Here is a 14372-nt window from a genome sequence, read left to right on the forward strand (position 1 = left end):
TTTTTTTTCAGATTCTGAAGAGTAGAGCTGCGTGGGAATTTTTTTACATATGGGAGTGCCGAGAGTAGGACTATGATTTAAGTACTTGGATTAATTGTTTTGTTCACTACAAGAATTATAGAATTTAACGGCGTTTATTTAGCGACGTTTTTTTAAACACCACTGTTTCTAACCTTTAACGACGTTTTTTAAACGTCGCATTTTATTTTGATGAAAATGGTACCGTTTAAGGAATAGAAGTCGTTTTTCTAGCGCCTTCACATGTATTACTGTAACGTTATTCCTCTGTGTCTCTTTTAGCTCTTTGAGAATTAGAACCCTTCTCTCACTCTCTTCAAGCCCTCATTTTGAATTGGGGAAACCTTCAGTCTCAGAGAAACCAATCCCTCAAATCTCTCAATCACTCGATTCACTCGATCGCTCTCTCTCTCTCTCTGTCTCTCTAAAGCCTTCAGTCTCAGAGATTAAGATTCAACCTTATTCAGCTCGGTTTCATCTCAGATCCAATCTCAGAGTGATTTCGATTTCGAAGTTCTCTCTCTTGATTTCGAAGCTCCACCGCCACCACCATCACCACCATTGACTAAGGTGAGCACCACCGTCTACAATCTCAATTTCGTATTCTCTCTCTGTCAAGCTTTTCCTTCCCTCAATTCTTCTCCTAGGGTTTACATAAGTTTAAGATTTCAGATCCGAGATTTCTCATATGTTTCAGATCTGAGATTTCTCATTCAAAAATATGTTTGAGATTTGAAATTTCTTATTCAAAAAAACATGTTTCAGATCTGAGATTTCTCATTCAAAAAAATATGTTTATGATCTGAAATTTCTCATTCAAAAATAGTTGTTTGAGATTTGAAATTTCTCATTCGAAAATATGAGTCTTTCCTCATTAATATATATATATATATATATATTTTCATTTTTCATCTTCTTCTCATCTGTGTTTCACTCCAACCACCACCTCACCACTGTGCAGCCATCTCTGTGCACTCTGTCTCTCTCTGCGTGGCTGTGTGTGTGGTATGAGACAAGAGGCAAGTGGTATCATTGGAGATCTCTGGTATCATTTTTTAGATTTAATCTTTCATTAGATTGCGCATTTCATTAGATTTAATCTTTCTCTTAATAATACCGGTAAAATATTGCAGGTCCAGATGCCTCAATTGATGAAATAACAGATTTTTTATGTGCTGCTCAAATGGCAAAGGCAGCAGATTATCTACTACCTGATGATGATAAGTTTTTTATTTTTTATTTTAATTTTTTGTATTTCTTCCCCATAATGAAACATCAGGTTTTCAATTAACCCCTTTTCATGATAGGGGAATACATTTTTACGGCTTTTATAGTTTGTTTTTTAATTACTAATGCACCAGGATCCTTGTTTTTATTTTTATTTTTTTTGTTAATTCTGTTCATACTGCCATTAGTAAATTCTGTGCGTAATTGACCTTTTCTCAAATTTCACAGCCGAAGCCAAAGAGGAAATTTTTTGAGAGAGAATTGTGGAAAAGGAAAAAGCAAAGGAGGTATGAGAAGAGGATGATGAGTGAGGATAGTGAGACTATTCGTCTTCCAAAACCAATGATCGGCTTTGGAGTTCCTATGGAATCATCTCAAACATTTCATAGAACCCTTCCAGAGGCAGCCATGGGGCCTCCCTACTTAATGCTATAATTTTTTTATAGTTAGTGGAACTTATAGTAACAGCATATTATATTTTTTTAAGCCCCCTAATTAATGCTATAATTTTGATAGTTAGTGGAACTTAGAAGAGAAGGAGTTGTAGAAGATCACCAATCCCACTTCCTTTAGGCACTCTTGGATGGCCTTTTCTCAGCGAAACCATCTGCTTCATCTCCTGTGCTTACTCAGACCACCCTGAGACCTTCATGGACCAACGTCGTCGCATGTATGTCTATGTTTGATAGAGTTTATCCGAGTTCTTTATTTTTTATTTTAAGAATCTATTTTAGATTGTTTAGACTTTTACTAATAGTTTAAATAAGTTTAAAAAAATTAATTATCTTTCCAGGGAAGGACTGCCGATTTCTTTGACATGCTCTTATTTGGTGCTACTGTTTTAACTGGGATTGTTCTCATTTGCCAAGATAATATTTCTGAGCAATTCATTGACATTCATGATGGTTAGTGTTTCTCTGTTTACATATAAAACATTTCTAATTGATAAACCCTTTATGCATTAACTGTTTTGGAAAGCTTGTTACATTTTGCCCCATTTTACAGGTCGATGTTTGGAGCAAGCAAAATCCTTTTATCCACATGAGTTTTTGGGGTCTCTTTACTTTTACAGCAGCTTACCTTCCATGGGTGAGTGATTTCAGTGTGTTACTAACATGATTTTGTCAAAGTAATAGTGCAATGGATGATTGAAATTGATCTGCATTTAATACATTCAATTTAACCGCTCATTTGCTCAATAAAGGTTGCACCGTTTCTAATGCTTTTAGTGGATAATTATATTAACCAAATTTATATATTTAGCTGACGCTAATAGAACACTTTCTTTTTCAGCAGTTCTTTCTTAATTTTCATTAACCCATATTGGCACTGCCAACGACAGCAACCTTTGAAACTACTTTTACTGCATTATTTTGAAACCAATTGTAAGAGATACAAGGACCTCCAAAGCCCTTCTCTAGAATGGTACTTGGGTAAATGCAGTCATCAATTTTTCTTTAGAGGATGTTGTGTCTAGGTGTTTGAATCTGGTGGAGTCCTCTTTATTCTCCTCCACCAGAGGAGGTAATTTGTTGCTTTTCTTGGTGAGGCATTTATGTGGATAGTCTCTTGAAAAAGAGACAAAAAGGAATGGATATGATATGTGGGATGCCAATGTTATTCTGTAAAAGTATAGAAACAAACCGTGGCCCAAACTTGATTTTTTCCCCACTAGAAGAAGGTGCAAGATTCAAGTCTGATCTAGAGCACCAAAAAAGGGGGAATTATTGTGTATGAATTACCTTATGGCATAATTCTGTCGCTTTTCTTGCAGGCATTGACATCTGAAAGAGAACTTGTCCTTGCATTGCTAGATCCCGATGCAATGGTTGATTCTGGCCCGGCTGCACGCCGATTCTCCTCCAAAGGTTTAGAGAGTGATGTAGGAAAAAATGAGACTGACTTGACATTTGTTCTAGACAGGATTTTTGAAGGAGTTTACCAGCCATTTAAAGTTAGAATTGAACAAGTTTTGCAGTCGCAACCTAGTATTATAATTTCATACAAACTTAGTAATACCCTGGAGTTTTACAGCTATACTGTGAGTTGAATGATAATCCACTTTTGGATGAATTAGTTGTCTTGTGGGTATTTCTTTGCTTGTTTAACAGTTTGTTCTCTTACAGATATCAGATTTGTTGGGGGAGAGAAACAGCCCTTTGTAACACACTTTGGGCACTAAAAGATGCTTCTCAGAAAACATTCTTTGACGTTCTGAAAACTCGAGGAGAGAAGCTGTTACGGTATCCACCCGTTGCTGCTGTTGATCTTTCCCCACCACCTGCAGTGAGGGAAGGAGTATCAGTATTGCTTGAGATAATTGAGATGCATGATGGCATGATGGTTCCTGCTTCAGGAAAGAAGTCTGACTTTGATTCGGTGATATCTGCATTACTAGATCCTATTATTCAGGTGTCTTATGCTTTACATTTGATGATGTTTTTTCCCTTATAATTGACAGACCTGCTCCTGGTTGCTTCATTTTGAGTCAAATACAAAGTTCATAGGTGCTAGATATCTGCAAAATTTTGAGACAAATACAAAAATTTTACATTCTAATTATAAGCAAATTTTATACCCACAGTATTTAACTTTTGGGTAAGTTACACTTTTCATGTTCAGACATCTGAATTTCACTTTGCTCACTCATCTTCTAATTGTAGCAATTAAGTCCTTGGACTTAAACTCATGCTTCAATGTGGTGCTTCATCACTCACCATTTAAAATTTGGACGGAAAATTAGTATTAGTTAGTTTTGATTCAATAATATTGGGAGTGTTTAAGGCTGTGGCCTCTTGGGTGTTTCTTCTCTCTCTCTCTCTCCCCTATTGTGTTCTACATCAATTTGGTAAACAGAGCTTCATCCTATTCCACCAATTTGATGTAAAAATTATTTTCTTTATGTTAATGTGGATCAATTTATCGTCTTATCATGGGTCTCACATCAACTTGACTGCATCAATTGCTCTCTCTCTCTCTCTCTCTCTCTCTCTCTCTCTATATATATATATATATATATATATATGTAATCTATGCATATTTCCAATTATTGCAGATATGTGAACAAGCAGCAGAAGCACACAAGTCCAAAGGAGCTATTCCTTCCTTTAGAAGAAATAGAACTACTTTTGACCCAAGCCAACTCAGTAAATCATCTGTTGATGCAATTTTGGCAAACAGCAACACTTTAGCTATGTCTCAGGTTTGTATTTGCTTACGCCTTGTATTCTCACCTTGTTAGATATTAGATTTCTCAATGCTTGTACTGGAATTTTGTTTACTTTATGTTGTGCTGCTCGTGAAAGTTGTTTGTACATTTATATTGCATGGTTAATAGTTAGACAAACTGATTGCTGGTCTAGAAACAGCTGTAGGTTCCAATTGCACGTGGCGCATCAGACTTCAGTCTGCAAAGTATATATGATTGGGTGACCTAAGCTGTTCTATTGAATTCTCTGGACTTTTTTTGTCTCAATTTATCCCCTTTTTTTTACATTAAGCAGATCACTCATTTTTGTGAGACAGAAAATCTTGATTTTCCCATATAGTATGCGAAATGCTGAATTATTCCAAACAATTCACAGTTAATCTCCCCTAGACTTTCTATTCTTTCCTACTCTTCTTTGCTAGTTTAGAACCCAACAACATGATTTCGTATGAATTATTTTACCTGATAAACTAAGATCATAATAACTATCCTTAATAGTCCAAAGTAATGATGAATCATATTACATACACAGTAATTATGTTCCCTAATCCTCATTAATATATTAGTAAGAGTAATAATTACGTTTCTAAACCCTTTAAAGATGTTACTTATACTAAAGAAGGTCCATATGTTCTGTTCAGATTGCTTTTCAAGTACTAGTGAAGGCATTGGTTAGCATGGATCCAGGTGATGACAATGACATTTTTATAAGTAAAAGTCACCTTGACAGATTTTGATTTTAAAGTGATAGGCTCACAACTCAACACGTTGTTCTATATAATTTTTCGTATGTATTTTTTTATTCACTACCCATTAGATCTTAGGACCACTGAATTTAGAAATAGGAAATTCAATTATGTTGTATGGTTTGTGAAATACTTCTCTATGCAAAAGTTTGATTGTGGCTACTTAGGTTAGGGTTTTAGCCTCATTATCAGCCCTAAAATTGGGGCAACGATAATGAATAAACTGTTTTATAGTGCCAATGTAATGGACATTAGCTCTTGAAAATTGAAAATGGTGAGGAATCTTAATAAATTTTACTTGCAGGTCAAGGTGTGATGTGTGTTCTTTGTATTTTGTGCTTTGTATCCCATTCAACACTGCTAGGGCCCAATGATTAAACATGTGGCAGCTATGCTTACTCGGGAGAAGTAAGTGAAGAGTTTGACAGGGATGATAATACTTTGACACTTATAAAACCATCTCCTATTCCTTCAAAGGATATTATTTGAAGTCCACTTGAAGTCGGATCAGTACACGGTGGAAACAACGGGATATCGAACGGTGATTTGGAAGAAGACAAGACAGAATAATTTGAAACCCAACTCTATTTGATTGTGAGAAGCTATTTAACTCTGAATGATCATCATGATGGATATGAAGTTGCTACTTGTAGAATTTATGTGAGAGGAGAGAGAAAAAGCCATTGGAGGGAATATGATGAAGCTTTTTTTATTTGTTCTTGTTCTTTTACTTTTTCCCCCCTCTAATTCTTTTTATCTTGTTTAATTGGATTATAGCGTACTGTATGGTTCCAAATGTATCATCTGTTGCATATAGTTGGAAGACAAGTGGTATTTTTAATATTATAAGCCATATTAGTGTGCTTTCAATTCCTTTTTAATTTTTTTGGGCAAATTATACTTCTTGACCATTTTGATTTTAATTGATGTATTTAAAGGCTGAATTGTTTCTATTCTTAGGTATGCAATGCATTGTTTCTTATTTTTAATTTTGTTTTCAAGCTTAGTTTATTTATTATTTTAATAAACATCAATTATTAGTTCTTGATAATTGTTTAACAGGTATTTTTTTTTGTTCAACCATATAAAATTAGCACAATTTAAAAATTAAAAAAAAAAGGCTATGGCGGCGTTTAAAAAACGTCACTATATCCCACCCCAACGGCTAGATTTTTAAAATGTATAAATGTCTATGACGGCGTTTTCAAAAACGTCGCTAAATGTCATAGTGACATCACAGTACAACTAGGGGTAGGACATTTGGCGGCGTTTTTAAAAACGCCGCCTATACTAATATAACGACGTTTTTCAAACGCCATAAAGTTATAGCGACGGCTGCGTCGTCGGCGTTTAGTACTAAACGTCACAAAAAGAATTAGCGACGTTTTTAGTACTTTTAGCGGCGTTTTTTAAACGCCGCTAAAAGTAGATTTTCCAGCAGTGGTTAATGGATTTTATTAGTGGACTTGGTGGATAAGCCCCAAAAGAAACTAGTTCTGTGCCAATAAATAACCCTCATTGGCTAGGGTCCAAATCATAGTCAGACTAGAGTGATGTTCAAAATTCAACAATACACAACTTTTAAACAAAATATTCGATATTTTCAAAATAAACATTCAGTACAATTTTCATAATAGTTCCATAAAATTTTCAAATAATTTTCATAATAATATTCGATGCTATTTTATACTTGACCCATATTTTATTTTAAAAGAACATGGAGGCTGTGAATAAATACTTATAATTTTAAACGATTCAACAGGAATAAAAAATGTACCAACAGTGATAGAGGGTTACTTACCTCAAACAGCTAAACTAACTTCAGATTACAATTTCAAAGCCGGGGTGAGATCTTTAACCTAACAGATAGGGCAGTCATTTATGGTTTTTGGAGAGTGATCAAAGACGTGTAGACTCATTAACTATGCATATGTTACAATAGGTGTATTTTAGAAGGTAGCCAATTAGTCAATGACCTAATGAGAAATGAAGTCCTCCTAGATTCTGTTGTGTTACTCAAAATATATATATATATATATATATTTGTAGTCTTGGGACTTCAAAGTCCAATGCTTTCAAAATCTTAGGAGTTTGATTTTGCAACTTGTGTTGTTCACAAGCCATTGTTTAGTATGGGCTAGTTTAGTAATTTTGCTGGTTAGGGCTACATTTGTAGTTGCGAAACTTTTTATTTTTTTATTCTTGACTAGGACTAGTGTCCCCCCCCCCCCCAAAAAAAAAAAAAAAACTGGTGAAGCATCCGAAACCCTATTTTATGTGAACATTTTGGTCTTACTTCTTGTTATTGTATTGGTTTATGAACATTGACTTTAGCCAGGTTCTTCCATCAATCTCCTGGCCCTTGCTTAACTCCTTGTTCCGTAAACAGATTGCTGGTTGATCTGATTGGACCCCAGACACCCCAAGAGCCCAGCCCGGGAGGAATTCATGGTTACCTGACACTTCATGGAACGAACGTTATTAATGTTATAGGAGTTTAGAAACTCTTGGTTGTAAGAAATTTTGATTTTTAGGAATTTGTGTACTTTTGTTTCTATATTGGTTTAGTTTCCTATTTTAAACACATTCCTGAGGTTTAGAAATTACATTATGCCTCCGAAGGTTTCTAATTTCATAACAAATAGGTCATTTTATTAATAAATCATCAAATTAATTAACAGTTTTTAATAATGTTAAAATTTTATTTCAATTAATAATTTAGATAATTTTATTATTGTATAGGTGAACAGTTAGAAATTTTACTTTTTCAATTAATTCTATTAAATAAAAAATTCTGACAAGGAGGTATTTGTAATTTTCTAAACCACAAGCAGCAATTCGTATTTAAACAAACCTCAAGGGGTATATTTATAGTTTACCCTTATTATTATTATTACGGTAGTTAAGGTTCCTTTCTTGGGTTCCAATCCAAGTTGTGTATTTATTTAAAAAAACACCTCTTCTGCTGGATTTTGAGTCTTTTATGATTTGTATATTGGATTGGGCAATTTTTAGGAAGTTTTTTTTTGTGTCTTTAGAGCTTTCTAATATCTATAAAAAGAGCCCCTTGTTGTAACATGATTTTGGAGTTGTAATGAAAGTTTTTCCTGGTTAAAGAATGAATGTAGAATTCTTCTACTGACTTGAGTGCTAGAACTCAAGCAGCCCCTAGTAAGGTTACTTTTTTCTTCCTTCATTTTCCTATTTGCTGAATTTCTCTGTTCATTCAAATCTGTCGAACAGACCTTAGTCATCATAGTCCAAACTTTTCTCTTGGAATCATTATTTTACAAACCGTTGCCCTACTTTCTCTTTTTAATATATACTAAGTTGTCCTTCGTCACTAGTAGAGTGTATCACTCACAAGGTTCTAAATATCGACCGACCGGTTCGTACCAGAAAATGATATGGCCGAGTCGGATACTCACCGGTATACCGGCGAGACTGAATTTCACGGCCGTAGCGGCCGATTCCCGATACGTATCGGGCTGAATCCGATACGTAAGCGATTTGTTGTCCGACACATGCCGATACGGCTGAAAAACGAGCAAAGCACAGTGTCTTGTGTATGTATGAGTGTGGCTACTGAGCAAAGCAAAGCACGGCATCCTTAAGACCTGCAAAAACAATTAAGAAAAGCAAAGCAATCACCTGGAGAAAAAGCAAAGCAAAGCACTTTGAGGAAAAGAAAAAACAAAGCAAAAGAACCTGCAAAAGAAAAAAACATGGACCAAAGTACCTGCAAAAATAAAGCAAAAGGACCAAACCTCTGAAGAAAAACTCAGACTCACGGACTCACGGAATACATACACAGACTCACGGACAATAATACATACACAGACTCACGGACGGACACCATAAATGTGTTACAAACCTTTGAAGAAAAACTCAATCGGACCAAACCCAACTCCTCAATCAAACCCAAATCTATCTCCCAGGAGCTTCGATCTTGTAAAGTGTTGCGGCCTGCAGGGAGAAGCATCGAATCGAACCCAAATCCATCACCGATTTCAAGCTTCTTCGTTGAAGGTTTGTCTCTCACTCATGCTCTGTTTGTTCTCTCACCATACGATGCTCTGTTTTTTTTGTTTTGGGTCAAGAAAGAAAGTCATAGTTTTGCTTTATAAGTTGTGTTTGGTTCGGTTTGTTTATAATTTTTTTTTTTCTGTGGTTATTTTTTTAAATGCACATAATTTTTTGTATATATTATTGAGGTTGAATAGAATTCGAGAGCAATTTTTTACATAATTTTAAATGCACATAAGTTCAGAAGGTGAATAGAACTCATATTTTACAATTCAGGAGCAGGTTTGTTCTCCCATAATTTTATATATATATATATATATATATTATCAGCATAGAATATAATGTTTTATATAGAATATAATTTTTTATATAGAAAAATATTTTTTTATATATATTTTAAATGCACATATGCTCAATATATATATTTTTTATATATATTATTTAAAGAGATTTAATTTGTTAGATTTTTTATTTCAGATTTTTTTTTATTATTTTAGATTTTTTAATCTGTCAAATCTTTTTATTTCAGATTATTTTTATATCATATTATTTTTATAGAGGTTTAATTTATCAGATTTTTTTAAAGAGGTTTAATTATTAAGTAAAGATGTTTAATATTTTAGATTTTTTATTTTTATTTTAAATACATTATTATTACTAACTAAATTAGAATTACAATATTTGTTAATTGAAAACTGTTATTGTAGATAATTGAAAGTTATAATGGCGCACGGAGGTGGGGTTTGTCTATAATTTTTTTTTTCTGTGGTTATTTTTTTAAATGCACATAATTTTTTATATATATTATTGAGGTTCAATAGAATTCAGGGGCAATTTTTACATAATTTTAAATGCACATAAGTTCAAAAGGTGAATAGAACTCATAATTTTACAACTCAGGAGCAGGTTTGTTCTCCCATAATTTTATATATATATATATATATATTATCAGCATAGAATATAATTTTTTATATATAAAAATATATTTTATATATATTTTAAATGCACATATGCTCAATATATATATATTTTATATATATTATTTAAAGAGATTTAATCTGTCAGATTTTTTTATTTCAGATTTTTTTTATTATTTTAGATTTTTTAATTTGTCAAATCTTTTTATTTCAGATTTTTTTTATATCAGATTATTTTTATAGAGGTTTAATCTATCAGATTTTTTTAAAGATGTTTAATATTATAGATTTTTTATTTTTATTTTAAATGCATTATTATTACTAACTAAATTCGAATTACAATATTTGTTAATTGAAAACTGTTATTGTAGATAATTGAAAGTTATAATGGCGCACGAAGGTGGTTCTAGTGGAAAACTTCCAAGTGATGATATTGGTTGGAAATTTGGAATTCCACTAGAAAATAATAGGCATAAAATTAGGTGCAAATTTTGTGGAAAAGAGCTAAATGGTGGTATAACTAGGTTGAAGCAACATTTGGCCCATATGAAAGGTCAAGTCGCACCTTGTGCTAATGTCAGTGGTGAAGTTCGAACACTAATGATGGATCATTTGTATAGCGATCTCAGGTTTACCCTTGTTGTACAGTGATCCGGACATGTGTCCGTGAATGTTGGTTGTTGTTTATTATCATGTTTGCATCCTTTGTACCTTGTATAGTGAGTTATGGGATGTGTTGGGCAGGTTTGTTACAGGTTGGTTGTGTTTGGGAGCCTAGTGTTGCTGCCCAGATTTTTGGTCCTTCGCTCGAGCGAGGAGTTTGTCGCTCGAGCGAGAGTGGTGTTGCGCCTGGTTCTGGACCTGAGAGTTGTAGTTCCTGGCTCGAGCGAGATTTTCGTGGCTCGAGCGGTCTGGGTTTTTCTTCGCTCGATCGAGAACTTCTTGGCTCGAGCGAGAGTTTTCTGTGTCTGGTCGCTCGAGCGACCAATCCTTCGCTCGAGCGAGCGTGTTTTATATCAGCGGACAGCAGCGTCTAAAACATCACTTTTTCAGTCCTTTTCTTTTATTAAACCCTAAATCCGACACCCTCTCTCTCTCTAAACTTGCACTCTCTCTAAGATTTGATCTCCCTAGGGTGTGAATCTAGCCTAGGGCCTTTGTTAAAAATATAGAGGGCGTTGAGAGCTTCGATTTAATCTGAAAAAGTTTGGATTTGGAGCAAGTTGATCTTGGAGTCTTCATCTCCTTTGTGGCTTAAACTTCGAGGTAGGGATAACCTACTCCTCTCTATGGGTTTTGTCTTTAAATCTTGGTATTTTGAGATGTTGGGCTTGGTTTGGTAATTTTGTGAAAGTTTGGGGCTTTTGTGTAATTTTACAAAAGTTGGGGTTTTATTCATAATAAACCTAGATGCATGTTTGGCATAGAAAAATGGAATGATTGTTGAATCATTGATGAAAATGGGACCTAAGGGTTGAAATGGTAATTATGGAAAATGGCCTAATTACATTATTTAATTAATTGGGATAATTAATTGGTGAAAAATGAGGAAAAGAAATGTTGATTGAATATCCATTGTGCATTTATTTTCTGTTTTAGAAATAACTGCTTTGGGCTATCGGTGGAGGATAGTCGAGATTGTTGTAGACAATGCATGATGATTAGGTAAACGGAAACTAATCAATGGAATGTGTCATGGAACTTGACGATTGATAGAATACATTAATTGTGTGTATTGTGTGATTGTATATAGAACCAATGTGTTTATATACGTTGTGTGTAGAGGAGGAGATAGGGGATGTACTCCGCGGTTTAGGGGAAGATAGGGGATGTACCTCTAAACCGGATAGGTATTGGGAGGAGATAGGGGATGAACTCCGTAGACAGAGCTCATATGCTTGTCTAGAGAAGTGAAGATAGAGCTCATATGCTTATCTTTGTGAAGTGTGGATACAGCTTGTATGCTTATCTGTGGATATTGTTGATATACATATCTGTTGAGAATGTGGATATAGCTTTTATGCTTATCTGAATGTAAGATATAGTTTTTATACATATCTGTGGAAATGGTGATAGAGTTAGCATGCTTATCTGTTAAAAAGGGAAAATGAAAAGTAATTGGGACTTGTAAGTCGTTGACATAAATATATAATTTATGTGATTGTATCAGTGTTGACCAACTATCAATTGCTAATGTTTTAGTCATTGTCCATGGTTGGTTTAGTGTATTTCTACTGGGCTGTGGCTCACCCTATTTGGGAATATCATTTTCAGGTGCAGGAAGCATGCCACCTCCAAGGACATAGCTGGGAGGCTAGTGGCGGGCATAGTTTTGTCGTTTTACTTTTGATGTATTACATGTAATTTCAAGCCAAGGGCTTAATGTGTAAATGAGTTAGAACTCTTTGTTGTAACCAAGTGTTAACTTGGAAAGCTGTAAGCCCGTAGGGCATTTTGTTATGAGGTTAACATGTAATACTTATGTCTTGGAATTCTAATGAATAAAAGGAATGCGGTTAGTTTAAATGTAAATGCATGTCTTATCTGATGGGTTTATTGTTATTATTTTGAGGGCGTTACAACTTGGTATCAGAGCGTACCGGGTTCGAATACTTTGGGTACGTGGGAAGTGATTAGTATCACAATGGGTTTGTCTCGCTTGATAGAGACTTAAATGTGGTATCATATGCTATGGGCTTAAGTGATAACATGCTTATGTGATTATGTGGGTATGGGATTTAATTTCTGGGATGTTGATTGGATCCTTGAGTTTCTGGGAGTCTTGTTGGAAAAGCACTTGATCAATGCTGTTTCTAACCGGAACTCTAGTAACGCCTCGGGACTATCATTATCCGGAAATGAAGTTCGTAAGTGCTTATGTGTTTATGTGCTTATGTGGAGTGAATTATAGTTGTCCATGCATTAGGACGTGAGTGTTTAGTTTCGGCACACTTATGAATGTGCTAACGTTCTGTGTTGCCTTTATTAGGATGTCAGGACGAGGAAGAGGAGCTAGGCGTGGTAGACCTGCGAGGCAGGAAGTACCGTTACAGGGTGAGATTCCGGCAGTACAGGAGGGAGTTGGGCAGGCCAATGTGGCCGAGCCAGTGGGTCAGCAGGCCATGGGTGCTTTGGCCAGAGAGATAGCAGGAGCTTTGGGTATTCTTAGAGCTGGGAATCAGGCAGCTGAGACAGGGCCTTCCTTCTTGAAGAGGGAGCTCTTCCGGTGTAATCCGGACGAGTTTATCGGGGATCCTAAAGAGCCGCTTAAGGCAGATGAATGGCTCGAACAGACAACGAAGACGTTTGAGATGCTTGGCATCGAGGACGGAGCACTGAAAGTGACCTTGGCATCCTTCCAACTGAAGGGAGATGCGGGTCAATGGTGGAAGTACGAGAAAGCTCGTGTTGGTGGTACTTGGGAGGCGTTTGTGAATGCTTTTCAGGAGAGGTTTTTATCAGCAGCAGCTAGGGAAAAGCTGAGGGATCAGTTTAGCCGGCTTAATCAGCAGGGCTTGTCAGTGGCCGAGTTTGAGGCTACTTTTACCAGTCTGTCTAGGTTTGCACCTGAACTGGTGGCGTCTGAGGAACGTCGTTGCTATGAGTTTGAGCGGAAGTTGAGGCGAGGCCTCAAGTTGAGAATTGGTGGGTCTTATATTCGAGAGTATAGACACCTAGTGGACGCTGCAGCTCATATGGAGCTTATGATGCAGGAGGAGGATGAGGGCCAGAGAGGCTCCAAGAGGAGCCAGGATAGTCAGAGTGATGGCAGGAGACAGAAGGGTAATAACCCTCAGCAGTCTCAGGGTGCAGTCTCTAGATCGACCTTTCCAGTGCCTAGTGTAGGCTCGGGGAGAGGCAGTCAGGGAGAATTCACTTGTTACAAGTGTGGCCAGCTGGGTCACAAGGTTTCGGTTTGCCCGCAGAAGGGTGGGAGTCAGAAAACTGCTTCTTCTTCAGCTAGACCGCAGAGTCAGAGTTTGGGCAGGGGGCAGCTCTTGACTTGTTATCAGTGTGGACAACCTGGGCACATGAAGAGGTTTTGCCCGCAGTTGAGTGCCACTTCGGGAGCGTCTGGTTCTAGGCAGACGCAGGGTTTTCAGCCAGCTCAGTCTGTGCAGGCCTCGAGGGCCAATCCGGGAGCTTCGTCATCCCAGTCTGTGCAGCAGTCTTTTGCTCCGAGAGGCGAGCAGGTAGACCAGGGGCCTACGGGGCGCGTGTATGCTGTTA

At 36.1% G+C, this 14372-nt stretch overlaps 1 protein-coding gene and 1 long non-coding RNA gene across 3 annotated transcripts; both read left to right on the forward strand.

The window, feature by feature from the left end:
* Positions 1–533: 533 nt before the first annotated feature.
* LOC145820395 (uncharacterized) lies at positions 534–2107 on the forward strand. The gene is made up of 5 exons (XR_014361842.1): positions 534–588; positions 980–1063; positions 1152–1532; positions 1762–1915; positions 2039–2107. It is a non-coding gene; the product is annotated as an uncharacterized LOC145820395 (long non-coding RNA).
* LOC145820394 (conserved oligomeric Golgi complex subunit 6-like) lies at positions 2103–6013 on the forward strand. Of its 2 annotated transcripts, XM_082915836.1 has the most exons (4): positions 2103–2150; positions 2251–3657; positions 4301–4447; positions 5504–6013. In XM_082915836.1, the coding sequence occupies exons 2-4, from the start codon at positions 3571–3573 to the stop codon at positions 5513–5515; spliced, it is 246 nt and encodes an 81-aa protein (XP_082771962.1). In that variant the 5' UTR covers positions 2103–2150; positions 2251–3570; the 3' UTR covers positions 5516–6013. The 2 variants fall into 2 exon arrangements, with proteins under 2 accessions (XP_082771962.1, XP_082771961.1); XM_082915835.1 differs by having other exon boundaries at positions 2109–3657.
* The last annotated feature ends 8359 nt before the right edge of the window (positions 6014–14372 follow it).

This window comes from Camellia sinensis, chromosome 2 (genome assembly GCF_055761805.1).
Source record: "Camellia sinensis isolate YWXY chromosome 2, ASM5576180v1, whole genome shotgun sequence".
Classification (NCBI taxonomy): Eukaryota; Viridiplantae; Streptophyta; class Magnoliopsida; order Ericales; family Theaceae; genus Camellia; species Camellia sinensis.